The 24,368-nt window shown below is 36.3% G+C and overlaps 1 protein-coding gene across 5 annotated transcripts in view; it reads left to right on the top strand.

Annotated features, from left to right (window-relative positions):
• The window catches only part of ATRX (ATRX chromatin remodeler), a 294,269-nt gene that overhangs the window by 121,192 nt on the left and 148,709 nt on the right, over positions 1-24,368 (top strand). For all 5 annotated transcript variants that reach the window (XM_032840596.1, XM_032840595.1, XM_032840594.1 and 2 more), the window contains 3 exons: positions 8,051-8,144; positions 19,496-19,598; positions 21,313-21,531. In XM_032840596.1, the coding sequence (XP_032696487.1) occupies positions 8,051-8,144; positions 19,496-19,598; positions 21,313-21,531 (416 nt within the window). The remainder of the gene's footprint in view (positions 1-8,050; positions 8,145-19,495; positions 19,599-21,312; positions 21,532-24,368) is intronic.

Genomic DNA, 24,368 nt, shown 5'->3' with positions numbered 1-24,368 from the left:
TCCCTGTGACCCTCCCCCATCTTGTGCTTTCTCTCTCTCCCTCTCTCAAGTGAATAAAATCTTTATGCCCTTCAACGGATGAATGGTTAAGGAAGATGTGGTCCATATACACTATGGAGTATTATGCCTCCATCAGAAAGGATGAATACCCAACTTTTGTATCAACATGGACGGGACTGGAAGAGATTATGCTGAGTGAAATAAGTCAAGCAGAGAGAGTCAATTATCATATGGTTTCACTTATTTGTGGAGCATAACAAATAGCATGGAGGACAAGGGGAGTTAGAGAGGAGAAGGGAGTTGAGGGAAATTGGAAGGGGAGGTGAACCATGACAGACTATGGACTCTAAAAACAATCTGAGGGTTTTGAAGGGGCGGGGGGTGGGAGGTTGGGGGAACCAGGTGGGTATTGGAAAGGGCACGGATTGCATGGAGCACTGGGTGTGGTGCAAAAACAATGAATACTGTTACGCTGAAAATAAATTTAAAAAATTAAAAAAAAATCTTTAAAAAGAGAGAGAGGGAGGGAGTGAGAAAGAGGAGGAGGGCAGAGGGAAAAGGAGGGAATCCCAAGTGAGCTCCACACTCAGTGTGGATCCCAACGTGGGACTTGATCTCATGACCCTGTAATCACGACCTGAGCCGAAATCAAGAGTTAGACACACTTAACTGACTGAGCCATCCAAGTGCCCCAGGAACATACTGGTTTTATAAACTAATTATAGTAATGAAATTTGAGTGTATCTGGACAAGCTATATTAAGTGAATATCTGCACACTGGTAACAGTTGTTTTCTTACATGAGAATGAAATAAAGAATTTAGAGTCAGGAGAATCCGGAAACTTGAGAGATGACACAAAGAATATTTTTTTTTAAGATTTTATTTATTGATTTGACAGAGAGAGATCACAAGTAGACAGAGAGGCAGGCAGAGAGAGAGAGAGAGAGAGAGAGAGAGAGAAGCAGGCTCCCTGCTGAGCAGAGAGCCAGATGCGGGACTCGATCCCAGGACCCTGAGATCATGACCTGAGTCGAAGGCAGCGGCTTAACCCACTGAGCCACCCAGGCGCCCCGACACAAAGAATATTTTTAACCTTTAGTAGTCACACGCACTTAGATTAAAAAGATAAATATGACAATAAATAAAATGCTTGTCTGTATCTGCAGGAAGAAATAATGCTTTCCTAAGGAAGGATAGAAGGTGCAATTAATTTGGGTAAATTTATTATATGCAAACCTTGTAAATTTTCATTACATTAAAAGTCTGAATTCTTCTGCATTGAGTGCTTACATATTTCCAGCATCATAGTAAACATTGAAAATACAAAAATGAATAAGGAAATCATTGTCTTGTATGGTGGTTTTCAGCCTGACTACACATGTGGATTATTTTGGGGATTTTGAAATATATGTATGATAGGACTCCATCCCAAACCACTACAGCATAAATGGTGGTGGTGAAACCTAGGTATCCATATATTTTATACACCACCTCTGATGCAATTTTGATATGTAGCCAGGTTTGGTGTCAGTAGTTTTATGAGAATTATTGACATTAATAATATATGAAATTTAGCACTATGAGGGATGTTTTCTATAACAGAGGTATTATATAGTGTGGCACAAAGGAAGATTTCTTTATCTTCTTGGGGGATGGCAGTTATCCCCAGAGATGACTTCACAAAGATGAAGAGTTTCACTCAGCAGACCAAGTGGTAATTGAGGAGCAGGTAGATGTGAAGATTTATAATATAAGCAGGGAAAAAAACTTTAGAAGCCTCTGCAAGCTGTTTGGCAGGTGGTAGACAGGATATTGTTAACATGGTATAGCTAGACTGTAGGAGGGAATAGGGAAAGTAACATCAGGAAATGAAGCTGGGCCAAGACAGACATCAAGTGCTGGAGACACTTGTAAGTTTTTGTTTCTTTCTTTTTTTAAAATCTTTTTATTTTTTTTATAAACATATAATGTATTATTAGCCCCAGGGGTACAGGTCTGTGAATCGCCAGGTTTACACACCAAGCTTTCGTTTCTTAAGTTGGAGTACTTGGCAGTGGACCCACGGGTACGTGAGGCTGTAGTGTAAATATTGCACACCTCTTTGGTGTGTCCATTTTACTTGAAAATTGGGGGAGAGCATTCTTAAGTAATCACTTAATTTTTTATATTGAAAAATTAAGTGTGAAATTTATATTGAAAACTTAAATGTGAAATTTGCCTGAGCACTTTGGTAAACAAAATGTTCAAAGAAACTGGTTTCTTAGGGGCAGATTCTGAAAACTTTACTGCCAAACCCCTGGAGGGCAAATAAGCTCCTTTTTTGCCGCTAGGAATAGGAAAACATTCTCAGAAGTGTCTGAGGAGTACAGTAGGCTCTATAAGCTGAAGAGCCATAGAAAGTTTCCTTTATTTTTTTAATTTTAAAAAATATTTCTATTTTTTTTTATTTATTTATTTGACAGAGAGATCACAAGCAGGCAGAGAGGCAGGCAGAGAGACAGGAGGAAGCAGGCTCCCTGCTGAGCAGAGAGCCCGATGCGGGGCTCGATCCCAGGACTCCGAGATCATGACCTGAGCTGAAGGCAGCGGCTTAACCCACTGAGCCACCCAGGCGCCCCAAAAATATTTCTATTTTTAAATTTTTTTGAATTGTAGTTGTATTGAGATAAAATTCATAAACCATACAGTTTGCCGGTTTACAGCATACAATTGAATTGTTTTTAGTATATCCACAGAGGAATACCACTATTTTTTTAAGATTTTATTTATTTGACAGAGAGATAGAGCAAGTAGGCAGAGTGGCAGACAGAGGGAGAGGGAGAAGCAGGCTCCCCCATGAGCAGGGAGCCTGATTTGGGGCTCGATCCTGGGGCCCTGGGATCATGACCTGAGCAAAAGGGAGCTGCTTTAATCAACTGAGCCACCCAAGCACCCCGGAATATCACTTTTTAAAACAACTTTGATGTATACTATACATACAGACAAGGGCACATTTTATAAGCAGACAGCTTGATGAACATGTATGGCATAGGACATTGGTTACTAGTACTTCTGAATCACAGCCTCAGCCCAACCACTCATTGTTCCCACTGAAAGATTGTAACCAAGAATATAATATGATCAGATTAGTTGCCTATTACTGTGATACTCAGAGCTTTGATTTGCATCTACTTGGAGGATATTTTGGAGGATATTGCTATAGTTGATACCAAGTGTGGTTGTTGAAGAGAATTGATTTGTGTCATAGACTGAATTGTTAGCTCTTGTTAACTGATGTGAAAGAAGGAAGTCTGGGATGATTGTCAGGTTTTTGGAGTTGTCATGGTGTATGTATAATATGACAAATTAGATGAGATGGCCTAGGAGAGCCTTTAATGTTGTACAGATGAAGGGCTAAGGAAAGAATCTTGGAACCCTGAATATTTAAAGGGCTGTTGATCAGAAGTTACTCATTTAAGAGGAAGAGGAGGGCTTCCCCTCATGCACATAAACTTCATATGTCAAGGACATTTTCTTGTTAATAAATAAATAATGATACATCATTTTGTGAATGCTTAATTTAAAGATTTCCTTGCAGCATGACCATAAGCTTGTCTTTCAGATTCTATAAAGCAACTGAGCAATTTAAGCAGGTTATATAACTTAATATGATTCCTGTGCATCTTCAGCAAAGGGGGAGATAGGGATTTTGCCTCTGAGGGCTCAGTTCAGAATATAGAGTCCTTTAGCAGGCACAGTTACATTCGAAATATTTTATTAAAACCTTGTTTTTTATGATTTGACCGGTTTCCACTGTCTCTTCTGTGGGTAATTTATTACCCACATGTTTTTTTCATTTGTTTGTGAAAGAGGGAGTAAACTAAAATCTCATCATATTTATGTTTCTAATATGGATTATGATCATAGTGATTGATACTACATTTAAAGTTGCATGATTTTCCGAGTTTTGCAAACTCTGTTGTGCCTCTGTTGTCTGGAAACTTAAGTTAGGCAGTGGGGAGAAATCAAGAGAGTAGCTGACTTAGTAAATCAGGGGCAACATGTGAAATCTCAGTTTTCACCTAAATTTGAAAAAGCTTTTATTATTTTGGTGATAATTTTTAAAATGTAATTATTGTCTTTGTATTAGATGATATTAAATTGATGTTATTTTTTAAAAGATTTTATTCATTTGAGAGTGAAAGAGAGCAGGGTGAGGGACAGAGGGAGAAAGGGACTCCCTGCTGAGTAGGGAGCCCAATGTGATGTGGAACTCGATCCTGGGACTCCAGGATCATGACCTAAGCCGAAGGCAGACACCTGACTGACTGAGCCACACTGGTGCCCCTGATGTTATTTTTCTAAGTGTGATAATGTTACTTAGTTATATAGGACAGTATCCTTATGCTTAAGGGTAAAGTGTCATCATTTCTGCACTAAAATAAAATGGTTCAGTATAAAAAAGTGTGCATATATAGAGAGCAAGCAAGCAAATGTGATAAACTTAACAATAAGTGAATTGTAGGGATGTAAAAGGGAGAAGGGCTGTAGATGTTCATTTGATAATGCTTTTAAATTTTTGGTAGATTTGAAAATTTTCAAGATAAAGTGATGAAAAATGAATAATAGGTTTAGAATTTTACTTTTTTTTAAAAAAGATTTTATTCATTTTTGTGAGACAGAGTGTGCGAGAGAGAGCATGAGCTGGGGGAGAGGCAAATCAAAAGAGAGAGGCAGACTCCTCCCTGAGCAGGGAGCCTGATGCGGGGCTCAATCCCAGAACCCTGGGATCATGACCTGAGCTGAAGGCATATGCTTAACCAGCTGAGCCACCCAGGTGCTCCTAGAATTTTACTTAATCAGAGGATTTGTATGTATGTGCATGTGGACCTGTGTGCTCCTACACATTCCCAGTTGCTTAATTTTTTAAATTATTATTATTGTTTTTTTTAAAGATTTTATTTATTTATTTGAAAGAGAGAGAGAGAATAAGAGAGAGAGAGAATATGAGTGGAGAAAGGTCAGCAGGAGAATCAGATTCCCTGCCGAGCAGGGAGCCCAATGTGGGACCTGATCCTGGGACTCCAGGATCACGACCTGAGCTGAAGGCAGTTGCTTAACCAACTGAGCCACCCAGGCGCCCTTATTTTTGTTTTTTATTGTGGTAAAATACAACATAAAATTTTAACCATTTAAACCATTTTTAAGTGTGCAGTTAGTGATGTTAGGTATATTCACATTGTTGTACAACAGTCAACATTCTGTCTCCACAGCTCTTTCATCATCCCAATCTAAAACTTTAAACACTAACTCCTTATTCCCATTTCCCCTAATAGCAATTCTTCATTTATGTTAGCCTGTGTTTTTTTAATTTATTATTATTACTTTTTGGATAGAACAGATATGAGATTCTGTTCTCAGGTCATGATCTTTAGCAATTTTTTTATGTTCAGTTAGCCAACATTTAGTACCTCATTAATTTTTGATAAAGTGTTCAGTGTTTCATTAGTTGCATATAACACCCAGTGCCCATCACATCACATGCCCTCCTTAATACACCTGGTTACCCCCTCCCCCCACACCTCCTCCCTTCTGTAACCCTCAGTTTGTTTCCCAGAGTCCAGAGTCTGCCATGGTTTGTCTCCCTCTCTGATTTCTTTCCATTCAGTAAATTTTTTTTTGAAATTTTAGGTTTAAAGAAATGTAAAAACAGTACAGAGTTCCTATATAACTTCTACCCAACATCCCTAATTTAACACTTTAAACTTACTATAGTATGATAACCCAAACCAGGATTAACATTGATACAACACTAATTAGTTAAACTGGGGGTTGGCTAACTATATCTGAAGACTATACTTGAACCACATTATACTTAGCAACTTATTACTCACTGTTTTCATGTGTTTATAGTGGCAATGTTGAGTGGAGCAACAGAGACCGTATAGCCTACAAAGCTGAAAATACTTAACCATCAGACTTCTCACATAAAATGTTTTCTGACCTCTGAAATAAACTATAGATCTTACGTGCTTTTTATTCGTTTTCCCACTAATGTCTTTTCTGTTCCAGAATCCAATGTAGGGATGCCACATTGCTATTAGTTGTGATGTCTCCTTAATCTACTCCAATCTGTGACAGTTTCTCCTTTTCTTTCATGATCTTGAGAGTTTTGAAGAGTATTTATCACTTACTTTCTGGACTGTCCATCTGTTTATATTTGTCTAATGTTTTCTAATGATTAGATTGAGATTATTATGCATTTTTTTCTTTTTTTTTTTAAAGATTTTTTTTTATTTATTTGACAGACAGATCACAAGTAGGCAGAGAGGCAGGCAGAGAGAGAGAGGAGGAGGAGGCAGGCTCCTTGCTGAGCAGAGAGCCCGATGTGGGACTCGATCCCAGGACCCTGAGATCATGACCTGAGCCGAAGGCAGAGGCTTTAACCACTGAGCCACCCAGGTGCCCCGAGATTATTATGCATTTTGACAAGAGTACCACAAAAGTGACATTTAATCATACACCAAGGTTATATGATGGCAATAGGTCTTATTACTGGTAATAATAATATTGATTGCTTTGTTCATTTGGTGTCTGCTGGGTTTTTCTACTGCAAAAATATCTATTTTTCTATTCACATTGAATTAATATCTTGTGGAGAGGGACTATTCAGATATCCTGTGTCTCCTCATACTTCAGCCCACTAATTCTAGCATTCATCTTGCCTGAAGCAATTACTGTGACATTTATCTAGCAGTGATTTTCTACTTATTTCATTACTTATACAATTAGTAATGATAAGGAAGGGCTGTCTGTTTTCCCTTATTTATTTATCCCATTATTTATGTTAATATGGGTTTATAGATATTTTATGAGTTGTGATCCACTTATTCATTTTGTCACTTAGATTTTTCAGATTTGGCTATTGGAAGCTCCTTCAAGTTGGATCACGTGTCCTTTGAATATACCCCCATAATGTTCTGAGCACTGCTTTACTTTTGGCACCACAAGATATTTCAAGCTCATCTTGTATTTTCCCTGCCTGGCTTCCTCTGGCCAGAAAGATTGGTATTCTCCTGGGGTTTTGGATACCTGTGTCACAGTGGCAGTTTTGGTACAGAAGAATAAAATTTTTGAGAGAAAAAATAAAATTGGGGATTCCCTTTATTCTCATTATTTGTAGGGCCCAGCTCCCTTTTCTTAGTGCTATGGCTAGAAATGGAGTTCTCCCAGTTTTGCACCCTCTGCAATAGTTTTGGAATTCAGCCTGCCTTCTTGTTGAAACCAGGAAGAAAGGAGGGGAAAAAAACCTAGGACACTCCCTGCCTCAACCCCAATTTTATAGAGGTCATTATTCAGGTTTTTATTTCAGTCCCCAGTCTGCCTGCTGTTGTTTCCTTTTCATAGTGCTTAGGTCACTTCTTTATGTGTTCTGTTCATAGTTTCTAGTTGTCATAAATGGCAGAAGAGTCTCTATTTGCCCTTACTCCATCTTGGTCATCCTACTCTGCTTGTTTTGAATAACTAGAATTCTGTTTATTCACCTTTGGTACTAATGAATTTGTTTTATTGATAGTTAAATTTTCATTTTGTTAATTCACATGCAATTAATACTTATATTTCAATATAGAACCATAGTTTTATAACCATAGTTAGAATACATTTGTATTATTGTTATTATTTTTTAGATTTTATTTATTTATTTGACAGAGACAGAGATCACAAGTAGGCAGAGAGGCAGGCAGAGAGAGGAAGGAAAGCAGGCTCCCTGCTGAGCAGAGAGCCTAATGTGGGGCTCAGTCCCAGGACCCTGAGATCACGACCGGAGCCGAAGGCAGAGGCTTTAACCCACTGAGCCACCCGGGCGCCCCTACATTTGAATTATTTTTATAAATACTATTTGAATTATTAACTGGTCTCATTTGTATGAGTGAAATATCCACGAATGTATATACTATAGATAGTCTCACAGTGGTCCATGTTTTAATGTGAAAGTATTGAGAAATTTGGTGAATTGAATTTCTTTTGGGAAGTATTTAATAACTTAGTATTTTTTTTTTTAAATTCAAGTGAGCAGTGAAGATTCTGAAGATTCTGATTTCCAGGAATCAGGAGTTAGTGAAGAAGTTACTGAATCTGAAGATGAACAACGGCCCAGAACAAGGTAACTATTGTATCACTTTTTCAAAAATTGTAAGAATTCATATGAATAACCATGCTTCAAGTTATTTATAGAAAGGTTGCTATTACTAATAAAGTAAAATATTTAATATTTTGATTTGATACTAATTATGAAAATAAAAAAGTACATATAAACATAATATGGTTGAATTATGTCTTATAAATTAGGTGGGCTTTCAGACTGCAAAAACACTTTTGACTCTACTTTTTGGTTATAGGGGGATGCTATAGTGTAGTCAATAAGAGACTCTGTAGACAAACTACCTCCTGGCTTTACTATTTGCTCTTTGTATGAATACTCTGTGCTTCAGTTTCTTTTTAAAAATGGGGATTACAGTAGTACTTAATTGGTTATTATGGACATTGAATGGGTTTATAATCTGCCTACTTGGCAGATAGTAAATGTTCACTGAATGTTAATTATATACTAGTATTATAGTAATTAAGATTTGTTTGTTCTCTTAATACACATAGCTACTGGTAGTAGTTACTTAAAATTCTGCTTACTTCTTAGTGTAGTATTTTAGATAATACTAACCATTCTAAGAACTTTTTTGTTTCCTCCAAAATATTGCATCTTGGCCCTTTGGCTAAGATCTAATATATTTCCCCCAGAATAATATTATCTTTTTATAACTTATCAGATGGGCTGTTTGTGTTTGTGTGAATGTGATGTGTGTGTCTGCATAGGTGTCAATCTTAAAAATTTTAAAACATTTGAGATCTTTTTAGATTAGCACTTACCAGGTTGTGCCTGGAGTATAGCAACATATTGTACATTAGGGAAATAACAATGGGATACAAGGAGAGATTTTTATTTTTTATTTTTATTTTTATTTTTTTTTAAAGATTTTATTTATTTATTTGACAGACAAAGATCACAAGTAGGCAGAGAGGCGGCAGAGAGAGAGAGAGGTGGAAGCAGGCTCCCTGCCGAGCAGAGAGCCCGATGCGGGGCTCGATCCCAGGACCCTGAGACCATGACCTGAGCCGAAAGCAGAGGCTTTAACCCACTGAGCCACCCAGGCGCCCCAAGGAGAGATTTTTAAAACTGAGAATTCACATAACACAAAAACTCGCCATTTTAAAGTGTAGAATAAGTGATTTTTAGAATATTCACAAAGTTCTTCAGCCACCACCACAATCTAGTTCGAGAGTATTTTTACCACCACAGAAAGAAACCCTATACCCACTAGCAGTCATTCCCATTCTTCCTGCCCTCCGTTCCCTGGCAAAAGCTAATCTATTTTGTATATTGATATGCCTGTTCTGGACATTTTATATATGTTTGGTTTCATATAGTATTTTTTTAATGGTTCAGTTAGCATCATGTTTTCAAACTTCATGCATATCTTGTATTGGTACCTTTATCTTTTAAAAATATTTTTAGATGATCATAAAATACATGTGACCTAAACTTTACTATCTTATAAGTATTCAGTTCAGTAGTGTTAAGTACACTCACATCATTCTACAACCAGTCTTTACAAGTTTTTCGATTTTGCAAAACAAACTCTTTACACATTAAACAGTAATTTCCCCTTCCCCACATCCTTAAGAAGCTACCATTCTACCTTCTGTCTCTGAATTTGACTCCTGTAGGTACCTTATATTACTGGAATCTTATACTATTTGTTGTCTTATTGTGGGTGGCTTATTTCTCTTAGTACAGTATCTCAAGTGTCATCCATGTTGCAGCATGGATCACAGTATCCTTCCTTTTTAAGGTTAAATAATGTTCTCCTGTCTGCATGTACCACATTTTATCTCTTCATCCATCATTGAATGCTTGGCTTACTTATACCCTTTGCTGCTGTGAACATGCGTGTACAAATACCTGTTCAGTCCCTGCTTTCAGTTCTTTTGGTTTTATACCCAGAAGTGGAATTGCTGGATCATATATGGTAATTCTGTGTTTAACTCTGAGGAACTTCCACATTGTTTTTTGTAGTGGTTGTACCATTTTACATTCTTACCAACAGCACATATTTTCCTCTTTCTACATCCTCACCACCACTTGTTCTTTTCTGTTTTTTATGGGGTGGGAGGGGATCTAACCATCCTAAGTACTGTGAGGTGCTATCTCACTGTGGTTTTGATTTGTATTTTTCCTAGTGGTTAGTGATGTTAAGCCTCTTTTTATGTGCTTTTGTGTGCTCCGAGTTAAAGGAGACAGAGTCCTGTCCCTTGGGCAGCCCATAGAAAAGCCAGAACATTGCCAGCAAGTTTCACTCTTTACCTTCCTTCCTGGCAGAGGAGCTGAGAATTGGGCAGCTTCCTACTGACCTCCTTGAGTTGAGCAGGAAAGAGGGTACAACAAGCGTAAGCAGAAACACTACAAAATATCCAACTATTTTAAGTGCGACTTTTGATTAGGTGTTCACTTGGTTGCTCAAGTTTCTTAACTGGTTTTTAGAGTTCTCATAGAGTTACTTTTTACCATATGTTGTGTATTCTGTGTTTCTGTGGGAGAACAAGAGCCTGGAACTTCCTAGTCTGTCATCTTACTGTGGTTACCTGGCTATTTTATTACTTGGATTGGCTGAATAATATTCCATTGTATAGATAGTACCACATTTTATTTGCCCATTTTTTCATCTGTTGGTAGACATTTGGGTTGTTTCCATTTTTGGCTATTATGTATAATGCTTCTGTGAATATTTGTATATGATTGTTACATAGTCATATATTTTCATATTCATTTATAGGAATATATCTGTAAGTGGAATTATAGGGTCATATTAGTAACATTATGCTCAGCTTTCTAAGGCAACTGTCAGACTGTTTTGCACAGTGTCTTATCATTTTACATTTCCACTAGCAATGCACCAGACTTCTGATTTCTGTACATCTTCACATACTTTTTTTAAAAAAGATTTTATTTTTATTTATTTGACAGAAATTACAAGTAGGCAGAGAGGCAGACACAGAGAGAGGAGAGACAGGCTCCCTGCCGAGCAGAGAGCCTGATGCGGGGCTCAATCCCAGGACCCAGGGATCATGACCTGAGCTGAAGGCAGAGGCTTTAACCCACTGAGCCACCCAGGCGCCCCCACAAACTTTTTTTTTGTTATAGCCAACCTAGTGGGTATGTAATGGGCCATTGTGATTTTGATTTACTTTTCCCAAATGATTAATGATGTTGAGCATTTTTGTGTGTGCTTACTAGCCATTTGTATATCTTCTTTGGAGAAACATCTGTCTGAATGAATAAATTCTTTTCCCAATTTTTAATTGTTTTTGCTGTTGATTTTTTGTTGTTTTTTTAATTGTTGATTTATTGTTGCTGTGAAAACACAGCAACTGTTTTATTGTTTATTCATAACAGTGCTTTATATAGTCTGGATATAAGACCCATATCAGAATCCGTTGCCTAATCCAAGGTCATGTAGATTTATCGTTCTTTTCATTGACAAATTTTATAGTTTTACCTATTATATATATAATATGTACCTATATATTATATATAGGTAAAAAGGACTTTGATCCTTTTTTTCCCTGTAACCATTATGATAAGCTTCTAGATTTGTTTGTTTAGATAGTTCTCAGTTTTTTCTGGTATAAATACTATTGTCATAAAAAATATTTGTAGGGGCACCTGGGTGATACAGTCAGTTAAGCATCTGACTCTTGGTTTTGGCTCAGCTCCTCGTCTCAGGGTTGTGAGGTCAAGCTCCACATCAGGCTCTGCACTCAGGGTAGAGTCTACTTGGGACTCTCTCTCTCTCTGTCTCCCTCTGTTCCCCCCCCCAAATAAATAAGTCTTAAAAAAGTATTTGTATAATATACACAACAGAGATATGGAAATATTTTTATTACACAGTGTTATACACACAAACATATATATGCATATGGGTATATTGACACTCATTTAGAGTAAATTACTAAAAGTGACATTGTTGAGTCTAAGTTACACAATTTTAAGACTTTTGTCATACATATTTTCATCTTTTCCCCCAAGTTTTTATTTAAATTCCAGTTAACATACAGTGTAACGTTAGTTTCAGGAGTAGAATTTAGTGATTCATCACTTACGTATAACACCCAGTGCTCATCATAACAAGTGCCTGCCTTAGTATCCATCACCCATTTAACCAGTCCCCCCGCCCACTTCCCCTCCAGAATCTGTTTTCTGGTTTGCCTCTTTTTTTTCTATGTTCACCTGTTTTGTTTCTTAAATTCCACATGTGAGTGAAATCATACGGTATTTGTCTTTCTCTGACTGATGATTTTGTTTAGCGTAATACTCTCTAGCTCTAAACACGTCATTGCAAATGGCAAGATTTCATTCTTTTTGATGACTGAGTAATATTTCACATATATATATATGCCAAATTCTCTTTATCTGTTCATCAGGTGGGGGACATTTGGGCTTTTTACATAAGTTGTCTGTTATTGATAATGGTACAGTAAACTAGGGGGTGTAGGTATCCCTTTGAATTAATATTTTTAATCCTTTGGGTAAAAATCTAGTAGTGCATATGCTGGATCATAGAGTAGTTCAATTTTTAACTTTTTGAGGAACCTCCATACTCTTCTCCAGAGTGGCTGTACCAGTTTGCATTTTCACCAAGAGTATAAGAGGGTTTGCCTTTCTTCCATATCCTGGCGAACATCTGATGTTTCTGGTGTTGTTAATATTAGCCATTCTGACAGGTGTGAGGTGATATCTCATTGTAGTTTTGATTTGTATTTTCCTGATAATGGGTGATGTTGAGGATCTTTTCATATGTCTGATAGCCATCTCTATGTCTTCTTTGGAAAAATACCTAATCATGTCTTCTATTTTTAAACTGGATTATTTGTTTTTTTGGGTATTGAGTTTTATAAGTTCTTTATTGGTTACTAACCCTTTATCAGATGTCATTTGCAAATATCTTCTCACAATCCAAAGATTGCTTTTTAGTATTGTTGATGGTTTCTTTTGCTGTGCCAAAACGTCTTACCTTAATGAAGTCCCAGTAGTTTATTTTTGCTTTTGTTTCCCTTGCCTCAGGAGACCTATCTAGTAAGAAGTTGCAACTGCTGATGGCAAGGTTACTGCCTGCATTCTCCTCTCCTGTCTCACATTTAGGTCTTTCATCCACTTTGAATTTATTTTTTGTGTATCGTGTAAGAAAGTGGTCCGGTTTCATTCTTCTGCATGTGGCTGTCCAGTTTACCCAACACCATTTGTTGAAGAGACTATCTTTTTTCCATTGGATATTCTTTCATGCTTTGTTGAAGATGAATTGACCATATAATTGTGGTTCCCTTTCTGGGTTCTCTATTTTGTTGCACTGATCTATGGGTCTATTTTTGTGCTAGTACCCCACTGTCTTAATGACTGCAACTTTGTAATATAGCTTGATGTCTGGAATCATGATGCCTCCAGCTTTACTTTTCTTTCTCAGGATTGCTGGGGTTATTCAGGGTCTTTTGTGGTTCCATACAGATTTTAGGATTGTTTGTTCTAGGTCTGTGAAAAATGCTAGTGGTATTTTGATATGGATTGCGTTAAATGTGTAGGTTGCTTTGGGTAGTATAGACATTTTAACAATATTTGTTCTTTCAATCCATGAGCATGGAATGTTTTTCCATTTCTTTTTGGCATTTTCAATTTTTTCCTTGGTGTTTTGTAGTTATCAGAGTACAGGTCTTTCACCCTCTTTGGTTACGTTTATTCCTAGGTGTCTTTACTATTTTTGGTGCAATTGTAAATGGGATTGATTCCTTGATTTTTCTTTCTGCTGTCTGTTGTTGGTGTATAGAAATGCAAAGATTTCTGTATGCTGATTTTGTATCCTGTGACTTTACTCAATTCGTGTATCAGTTCTAGCAGTTCTTTGGTGGAGTCTTTCAGATTTTCTGTGTGGAGTATCACGTCATCTGCAGATACTGAAATTTTGACTTCTTTCTTACTGATTTGGATGTCTTTTCATTCTTTTTGTTGTCTGATTGCTGAGGCTAGGACCTCCAGTACAGTGTTAAAAAACAGCGGTAAGAGTGGGCATCCCTGTCTTGTTCCTGACCACAGAAGAAAAGCTCTCATTTTTTTTTTTTTTTGCACTGAGGTTGATATTAGATGTGGGTTTTTCATATATGGCCCTTATGATGTTGAAGTATGTTCCCTGTATGCCTACTTTGTTGAAGGTTTTTATCATGAATGGATATTGACTGATTTGTGAATATTGAACCACCCCTGCAGCCCATGAATAAATTCCTCTTGATCATGGTCAGTGAGTCTTTTAATGTACTGTTGGATTAGATTTCTTAGTAGTTGAGAATTTTTGTATCCATGTTCATCAGGGATATTGGCCTACATGTACTTTTCTATTTTACTGGAGTCTTTGTCTGGTTTTGGTATCAGAATAATACTGGCCTCATAGAATGAATTTGATAGTTTTTCTTCCATCTCTATGTTTTGGAATAGTTTCAGAAGAATAGGCATTAACTCTTCCTTAAATGTTTCGTAGAATTCCCCTGTGAAGCCAACTGGCCCTGGATTTTTGTTTGTTGGGAGATTTTTGAGTACTAATTCAATTTCTTTGCTGATTATTGGTCTGTTCACATTCTCTATTCTTGTTTCAGTTTTGGAAGTTTATACATTTCTAGGAATTTATCCATTTCCTCCTTCCTCCAGATTGCACAGTTTGCTGACATATAATTTTTCAAAATATTCTCTGATAATTGTATTTCTGTGTCTTTCTGTGGTTTTGGTTATTTCTCTTCTCTCATTTGTAATTTTGTTTATTTGTATCCTTTCTCTCTTCTTTTTGATAAGCCTTACTCTGGGTTTATCAGTTTTATTAAGTTTTTCAAAGAACAACCTTCAATTTTTTAATCTTTTCAGCTGTTTTTTTGTTTGTTTGTCATTTATTCCTGCTCTAATCTTTATATTTCTCTTCTTCTGCTAGATTTAGGCTTCATTTGTTGTTCTTTTTCTAGATCCTTTAGGTGTAAAGTTAGGTTATTTGAGAATTTTCTTGCTTCTTGAGGTAGGCTTGTATTGCTGTATATTTCCATCTTAGGACTGCTTTTTCTGTATCCCAGAGTTTTTGGACTGTTGTGTTTTCATTTTCATTTGTTTCCATGTGTTTTTTATTTCTTTTTTAATTTCCTGGTTGACCCATTCATTCTTTAGTTCTTTAGCCTTGTATTTGTGGTCTTTCTAAATTTTTCTTGTGGTTGACTTTAAGTTTCATAGCCTTGTGGTCAGAGAAGATGCATTGTGTGATCTCAGTCTTTCTGTACTTGTTGAGCCCTGATTTGTGATCTAGTTATGTGATCTGTTCTGTAGAATGTCCCATGTACACTTGAATGTGTGTTTTGTTGCTTCAGGATGTAATGTTCTGAATATATCTTTTAAGTCCATCTGTTTCCATTTATCATTCAAAGCCATTGTTTCCTTGTTGATTTTCTGCTTAGATGATCTGTCCATTGATGTAAGGGAGGTGTTAATGTTCCTTAGTATTATTGTATTATTGTGAATGAGTTTCTTTATGTTTGTTATTAATTGTTTTATGTATTTGGGTGCTCCCAAGTTGGGGACATAAGTATTTATAATTAGTAGATCTTCTTGTTTGTTAAACCCCTCAATTATGATACAGTGCCCTTCCTTATCTCTTATTACAGTCTTGGTTTATAGTCTAGTTTGCTTGATATAAGTATTGTTTCTCTGGCTTTCTTGGACATTCATTTACAACATAAATGTTTTTCCATCTCCTCATTTTCAATCTGCAGGTGCTTTAAGGTCTAAAATGACTCTTGTAGGCAGCATATAGATGGGTTTTGTTTTATTAGCCATTCAGACATCCTTTGTCTTTAGATTGGAGCATTTCATCCATTTACATTCAGAGTGATTATTGATATATATGGCTTTTGTGCCTTCGTATTACTTGTTTTGTTGTTGTTTCTGGAGATTTTCTCTATTCCTTTCTAGTTTTTTTCGCTTTTGCTCTTTCTTTCCCACCCAAAAAGTCCTCTTTAATATTTCTTCCTGAGCTGTTTTAGTGCTCATGAACTCCCTCAGTTTTTGTCTGGGATACTCTTTATATCTACTTCTCTTCTAAATGATAGCCTTTGTGGATAGAGTATTCTTGTTTGCATATTTTTCCCATTCAACATGTTTCATATATCATGCCATGCCACTGACTTCTGGCCTGCCAGGTTTCTTTGGAGAAATCTGCTGCTATTCTTTTGCGTCTTCTCTTGTAAGTTCAGGATTTCTTTTGTCTTCCTGCTTTTGAGTTTTTCTTTGTGACTATATTTTACAAGTTTAACTTTAGTATGTCTTGTTATTCTGCTTTTATTTATGTTGATGGGAGTTCTCTGTGCCTCCTGGATCTATATGTCTGTTTTATTCCCCAGATTAGGGAAGTTTTCCATTATTAGTTTCTCAGATATACCTTCTGCCCCCTTTAGTTTATCTTCTTCTGGTAACTCCTATGATACAAATGTTATTACATTTGTTGGAGTCACTGCATTCCCTGAGTCTACTCTTGTGATCTGTCATTATTTTTCCTCTCTTTTGTTCCGCTTCATTATTTTCCATAATTCTGTCTTCTGCATGACTTGCTTCTGTGTCTCTTTCTTCCATCCTTGTGGTAATTACATCCAGTCTCTTTTGAATCTTAGTTACTACATTTTTAATTTCTGCCTAATTATCTTTTTACCTTTTTTATTTCTAATAAGGGTTTTTCTGATGTCTTCCATGTTTTTCTGAAGTCCAGTGAATATCTTTATGATTGTTGCTTTAAATTCTCCATTAGGCATCTTACTTATACCTGTTTCTATTAGATCTCTGTCCATGACCTTTTTTTGTTTTTTTTCTTTTGGGATGAATTTCTGCATCTCTTGGTATTTTGTCTAGGTTTCTGTCTTCTGTGTGTTAGAGAAGCCTGTTATATTTTCTGCCTGAGAGTTACAGCTTTATGAAGAAGAGGTCATATACTGTCCAGGGCCTGGCGCTTCAGGAAGTGTCTCTGGTGCGTGCTGAGTGCACTCTGCTGCTGGATTTTGGTTGCTCTGTCCCTCAGTTTAGTTGTCTATAGAGGTTCTCCTTGCCTGGTATTTGGAACGTGGCCAGAGTGTGGCAAGTTTTAACGACCTGTGCTTTCATCTGCTTTCTAAAAGAGATGTGATGCTGTTTCTACTAGAATGGAAGCTTTGCAGCACACTATAGTAAGTAGATGTCTTGCGTGCCTGGGTTTGTGCTGGTCTTCTGGGGAAGGGGTCTCCTGGGCTGGTCCTTAGTGATACTTGCCTGAGAAAAGCAGTAACAGTGTAGCTCAGGGGTGTGAGACTTGGTATAAGCAGATTAGGTAACCACTATTGGTGCTGTATGATTTCCTAAAGTTGGTTTATGCTAAGGGTTCGCTGAAGGAAATGATGTCAGCTAGGTCTTTTTTCCTTGTAGAGGGGAGTCTCTGCTTGCTACTCTCAATGAAGCACTCCCAGATGAGTAAATAATTTCCCTTCATACATTCTAGGTGTTTTTCAGATCATTGTTTTCACACTGTCTCCAGGTTGCTTGCCTGCCTGGCAATGTATTGCACTTTGGGCTCTACCCAGCTAAGCCTGCTGACTTTTTAAATTCCAGACTTTAACGATGTGGTGTGGTGGGGATCTGCACCGGTCTTCTCTGGGAGGGTCTTGCCGCCTGGACTAATGCAAGTTTGACTAACGCCTGGACTAATGCAAGTTTGACCCAGAAGAGTGGTCACTCCAGAGTGCAGGGTCATTGGATTTGGAGTAAATCAGGCCAAATACCCAGTGTTCAGGTTAGCTGCCCTCAGTAGCTATGACTGCGCCTATGCTGAGGTGTGTGGTGTTGGGGGGATGGCACCCACTGGTCCTCTTCTCCCTGGACATACAATGCTACCTCTCATAAATGCACTCCAGGAGGAGGGAACAGTCTCTCCCATTGCACCTTCGGCGAGCCTCAGATTGTGTCATCTACCTGTGAGTTGCTTGTTTGCCTGCCTTCTGTCTAGGAGTAGGGCAGTGCCCTTAGGTCTCTATCCTAGCCAAGCCCAGGGGCCTTTAAAACTCCAGTCTTTGAGTCCTTCTGGTTGCAAAAATTCATGAAAATCAGCCCCTTTTGTTTTCCCATACAGTGGCTTTGGGGCAGTATTCATCTTGTGCATATCTCTGTGTGCTCTGCTCTCTCTTGCCTTTCTCTGTCACCAGGACTCCCTTACTGCTGCAGCACCCATGATACATTTCTCCCCTAAATCCCCTCTCCACACTACTCCCTTCCTGAATGTGCCCTCTTCTCTCCCCTCTAATTGTGCTGTTTGCTCTATCAGTCTTCAGGTCTGTTCCTTGGGTATTTAGAATGATTTGATAATTATTTACCTGTGTTTGAGGGGTGTGGAAGCCCAGAGTCCTTCTACTATTCTGCCATCTTAACTTCCTCCTGTCATACATATTTTCAAACTATCTCATAGAGGTTATTTTTTTTCTCCCCCCAGCATAATATGTAAATAATCATTTTTTCACTTTTCAACAATGGAATAGTGAGTAGTCTGTTAGGTAGAACTTATATCTTAGGGGGATTTTGATCCATTTTGAGTTAATTTTTATATATGATGTAAGATAGGGGTCCAACTTCATTGCTTTGCATGTAGATAACTAGTTGTCTCAGCACCATTTATTAAAAAGATGGTTTTTTTACCTTTTGCATTTTCTTGACACTCTAGTGGAAAAGTCAGTGGATCACAAATGTAATGTTTTATTTCTGGACTCAACATTTCTCTTTCATTGATTTATATGTCTGTTATTTATGACCTGAATGTACTGTCTTTATATATGTAACTTTGTCCACCAGTTTATAAGCCCAGAAGTACTTTTTTTGCCAGAAGTTGTTGTTACTGTTTTCTTTTCTTCTAAGAGATGGTTTATATTTTTCGTTTGTATATTAGCTACTAATATTTCTAAAGGCCCTCCATCTTTTTTTCTTAATTTTATTTATTTTAGAGCATGAGTGAGTTGGGGTGAAGTGCAGAGGGAGAAGGAGAGAGAGAATTCAAAGCAGACTCCACGTGGGGCTGGATCCTATGGCCTGAGATTATGACCTGAGCCAAAATCAAGAGTTGTTTTCTTAACCAATGGAGCCACCCAGGTCCCCTCATCCATTTTATTATTTACACCAAACCTCCCCTTTCTATAACTTAAAATATTGATTGTTGGATTAAAATTAAGGGTTATCTGGTGAAGATATTATTTGCTTTTTGTTTTCTTTTTTTTTTTTAGGAATGTATGCAAAGGCAAATAAGCTATAGAATAGTATGTAATTAATTTAAGGAAATTCATCATGAAGTATTTCATTTTTCATTTTAAATGTTTTTTTAGGTCTGCAAAGAAAGCAGAGTTGGAAGAAAATCAGCGGAGTTATAAACAGAAAAAGAAAAGACGACGCATTAAGGTTCAAGAAGACTCATCCAGTGAAAACAAGGTAATGACATTTATTATGTGCTTGAATTACAACTACAGTAGAGTGTACTAAACATGTTACTTCCTTTTCTGCATTCCATTCATTAGTTTAATTCTGCTGGTTTATTTTTAACACTTTTAACACTTTTGTAGAAGGATTGACTTAATGTATAAGTATGCAGAAATATTATGACACATTATCGTTTTTTTTTTCTGTTTCTTAACTAAATCTGATGGAAATTTTAAGTTGCTCTTTTTCATTGTTTTACGCTCTTAGGCCTATAAAGTTGATGTGTAGTGTTCTATTTTCTGAAGACATATAACATTTTATTCTGAATAATGACTCACGTGTGAGTAGATTTCTTCCAGAAGTGATGTTAACAAATTTGTTTCTTATATATAAGCAGGATTATGTAAAGTAGAAATTCTCTGTAATATGTTTCACTCTGTGAGTACAGAATGAATCTGTAACATGATGCATTCACATTCTCCTTGGCCAGGGACGGGAGTGATCTTTTTTTAAAATGATCCTTTAACTGTACATTTCAGTGGTCCTAATTAAATTAACTGTACATTTCAGTGGTCTTAATTAAATTCAAAATTGGAAACTCTGTACCCAGCCCCTTGTAACCTCATCTAATTTCTCTGTTTATGAATTTGCCTATTTTAGGTATCTCATATTAAGAAAAGTCATATAGTTATGTGTCCTTTTGTGTGTGGTTTATTTCACTGACAATGTTTTCAGGGTTCATCCATATTGTAGACTATATCACAATTTCCTTCTTTTTAATGCTAAATAATATTCTGTTGTATGTATATATCATTGTGTTTATACCCATTCTTTTGTTGATGGACATTGGGATTGTTTCCATCTTAGGCTATTTTGAGTAATGGTGTTGTGAATGTGGGTGTAGAAATATTTTAGTCCCTGCTTTATATATTTTGGTTATAATCTGAAATACGGAATTGGTGGAGCATCTGGTAATTCTATGTTTAACTTTTTGAGGCACCATCACATTGTTTTCCCAGTGTACCAGGGTTCTGGTTATTCCAAATTCTCACCAAAACTTGTTATTTTCTTTTTTTTAATCTTTATCTTTTTCTTTTTAATTTAATTTTATTTTTTATTTTTATTTTTTTTATTTTCAGCATAACAGTATTCATTGTTTTTGCACCACACCAGTGCTCCATGCAATCGGTGCCCTCTCCAATACCCACCACCTAGTTCCCCCAACCCCCCACCCCCTGCCCCTTCAAAACCCTCAGATTGTTTTTCAGAGTCCATAGTCTGTCATGGTTCACCTCCCCTTCCAATATCCCTCAACTTCCTTCTCCTCTCTAACTCCTCTTGTCCTCCATGCTATTTGTTATGCTCCACAAATAAGTGAAACCATATGATAATTGTTTTTGTCTTTTTCTAATACCCATCCTAATGGGTGCAAGATAGTATCTCCTTTATGGTTTTGATTTAAATTTCCCTAATGACAAGTAATGTTGAACATCTTTTCACATGATTAACTGAATATTTCTGTATGATCTTTGGAGAGATGCTTGTTGCATTTCTTTGCCCCCTTTTCTGGGGTGTTTTTTTAATGCTCTTTTTTATTGCGAAGTATAATCTAAAGCTTTTCAGTATGTTTTCTTTAACCTTTTCTTAGTATATTAATTATTGGAATATGAAATGGGTAAATTAGACAACTTTGTGGTATTTACCTTTGATCATTTAAATTCCATAGAGTAATTCTGAAGAGGATAAAGAAGAGGAGGAAGATGAAGAGGAAGAAGAAGAAGATGAAAATGATGATTCCAAGTCTCCTGGAAAAGGCAGAAAGAAAATTAGAAAAATTCTTAAAGATGATAAACTAAGAACTGAGACACAGAATGCTCTTAAGGAAGAGGAAGAGAGGCGAAAACGTATTGCTGAGAGGGAACGTGAGCGAGAAAAATTGAGAGAGGTAAACCAGTTTTTATTTATGATTTCAAAAAATAGGACTTTAATAGCTTCACACACACATATATTACTCAGTATTTTAAGAATAGAATGTTATAATCCCCACAGATTTTTAATTATACTTGCTTTACCCTATTAACAGTATTTTATACAACTTTAATTTCAAAAGATTTTATTTATTTATTTTGGAGATAGCAAGCGAGTATGCAAGTGGGGAAGGAGCAAATGGAGAGGGACAAGCAGACTCTGCACTGAGTGTAGAGCTCAACGTGGGGCTTGATCCTATGACCCTGAGATCATGACCTGAGCTAAAATCAAGAGTTGGATGTTTAACTGACTGGGCCACCCACTCAACCATATTTTATGTAACTTAAAAATCTTCATTAGGCTATATTAGTATAATTAGATACACAAAATGACTTAAGATTCTTGAATTCTCACCAAAGTGATTGTGTTTTATCTGGGGCAGAAAAATCTTTAAATATTTAAATATAATTTAAATAATAAAAATAAATAAAATTAAATAATTAATATTAAATATAAATTAAATATTTTAAATATTTAAATATATTGCTTAAATTCATAAAAGATTTTAATTTTTTTGGTTAAGCCTTTTATTTTCTTTTAATTCAGAAAAAGAGAGAGAGAGCGAGCGAGTGTGCATGCACAAGCAGGGGATGGGGGAGAGGCAGGCAGAGAGAGAAGCAGGCTCCCTGCTGAGCAAGGAGCCTGATGTGGGACTTGATCCCAGAACCTTAGTATCATGACCTAAGCTGAAGGTAGCCACTTAACTGGCTGAGCCACCCAGGCATCCCTAAGATTTTAATTTTTTAAATAAACTTTCTTTTTTAATCATCATAGTTTTCAAGCACATTTACAGGCAGAGGGAATAGTACTACAAATCTCCATGTACCAGATACTCAACTTCAGCAGTTACCAAATCATGGCCATCTTGTTTCATCTATTTTCTTCAGATTACCTTGGAGAAGTCTCAGAAATCATCTCATTCTGTGTATATATAGTTCAGACTATATTGTCAAAAGATAAATACCCTTAGACATTATTACAGTACCATTATTAATTACACTTAAAAATTATCATTAATTCCATACTATCATCAAATATCTAGATAATATTCCAAATTCCTTCATTTTCCTCAGAAACATATTAGTGGTTTTTTTAAAGACTTATTTATTTATTCAAGAAAGGGAGAAAGCGTGGGTGGCGGGGAGGGACAGAGAGAATCCCAAATAGATTCCCCACTGATCTCCGAGCCTGATGCAGGGCTTCATCCCATGACCCCAAAATCATGACCTGAGCCAAAACCAAGAGTTGGATACTTAACCAACTGAGCCACCCAGGTGCCCAAATACAATGGTTTTAAAAATGTGTGGTATGGATTAGGAAATTAAGAAAGTCTTACTACCTGTTATGTTGCATTTGGATGTTATACCTCATGTCTATTTTCATTTTAAAAACAAAGATTTTCCTTTTTCCATTTTCTTCTTATAGTACAAGAGTTTAAAAAGCTAGATTATTTGTGTAGAATTTCCTATATTTTGAGCTTTGCTGATCCCATTTCTGTGGTGTATTTTCACTGGTTCCTATATGTCCTATAAACTGTTGGATATAGAGGTCTGACCAGATTTAGATTCAGTTCTTGGCAAAAATACTCATGGGTGGTAATATATACCTCATCTTGCATCTTACTTAGAGGTACATCTAAAAGTAGGTGTCTCTTTTTGTGATGTTATTTAAATTTTATTTAAAAATTTGAATAATAGCATTTGATGAGTAGACATTAAAATTCTATATTATCATTTTCTTCTTCTGATCCCTATCAGTATATATACATGTTTTTCACATAACTGCAGTCACTGTGTGTGACTGTATATGCTGTATTTTCCTTTCCCTTTTATTTCATGTAATTTAAATATATATTAACATGTTCCCCGTACATTTCATTGTTTTATAATGTTTATTTTCTAATTAATTTTTTTCATTTACTAAATTGAATCTATGTGCTTTTAAAAAATCAAGTAATACGATAAAAATTGAAAAATCAGTAGTCTTCCATTTTACCCAGACTGTACTCAAAGGTAATGACTCAATTCTTCTAGCTATTGTTTGCTTTTACTTTTATGTTTCTGTTTAGTAGGCATATAATTTTATTTTTTATTTTTCAGTTTTAAACACTACCATTATTATATGATAGTTGTGGATTTGTCATATACTGCCTGCCAAAGACAGACTTTCCTCCTCCCATTCTCTTAGTGTGGTTATACCACAGTTCTGGTGGAATTATTTGTCACTGTTTGCATGACTGTATCTATTTAAATATTCACAAAAGGGCTACATAGTGCATATTGCATATATTTCTCATACATACACATATATGTATGTGTACATACACATAGTGCATGATGATTACATTCCTTTGTCCTTTTTTGTTTGCTTTTCCTAGAATTAATAATGTTTTGGATTTTTTTGTCTTAACTTTCTGCATACTTTTGACTACTTAATTTCCTATATATTTGGCAGAACCCTAAAATTCCTCAGTAACTTTAGCACATCAAGTGAATGATCAGGTTAGTTTTTTGGTTTTTTTTTTTGTTTTTTACTTTGAAATGATGCTGATGGAGCCTTTTTTCCCCACTTCTAATCTGGTCTGTTTCATTACTTTCACTCTTCTGGGAATTTCCTCACCTCACCCATTTCTTGTTTTGGATCTCTTACTTCATAGATACTTATTTTCCCATGCACTATGCTTCCCAGAGATTTTCAATTGGGTTAGTCATCTTACTTTAATAATGGACTAATTTGGCGATCTGGTAGGTGTGA

This window comes from Lontra canadensis, unplaced genomic scaffold, assembly GCF_010015895.1.
Source record: "Lontra canadensis isolate GAN:19392208 unplaced genomic scaffold, GSC_riverotter_1.0 scaffold114, whole genome shotgun sequence".
Taxonomy (NCBI): domain Eukaryota; kingdom Metazoa; phylum Chordata; class Mammalia; order Carnivora; family Mustelidae; genus Lontra; species Lontra canadensis.
The sequence above is the reverse complement of the archived record's forward strand: the minus strand, read 5'-3'. Positions and strand labels throughout refer to the sequence as shown.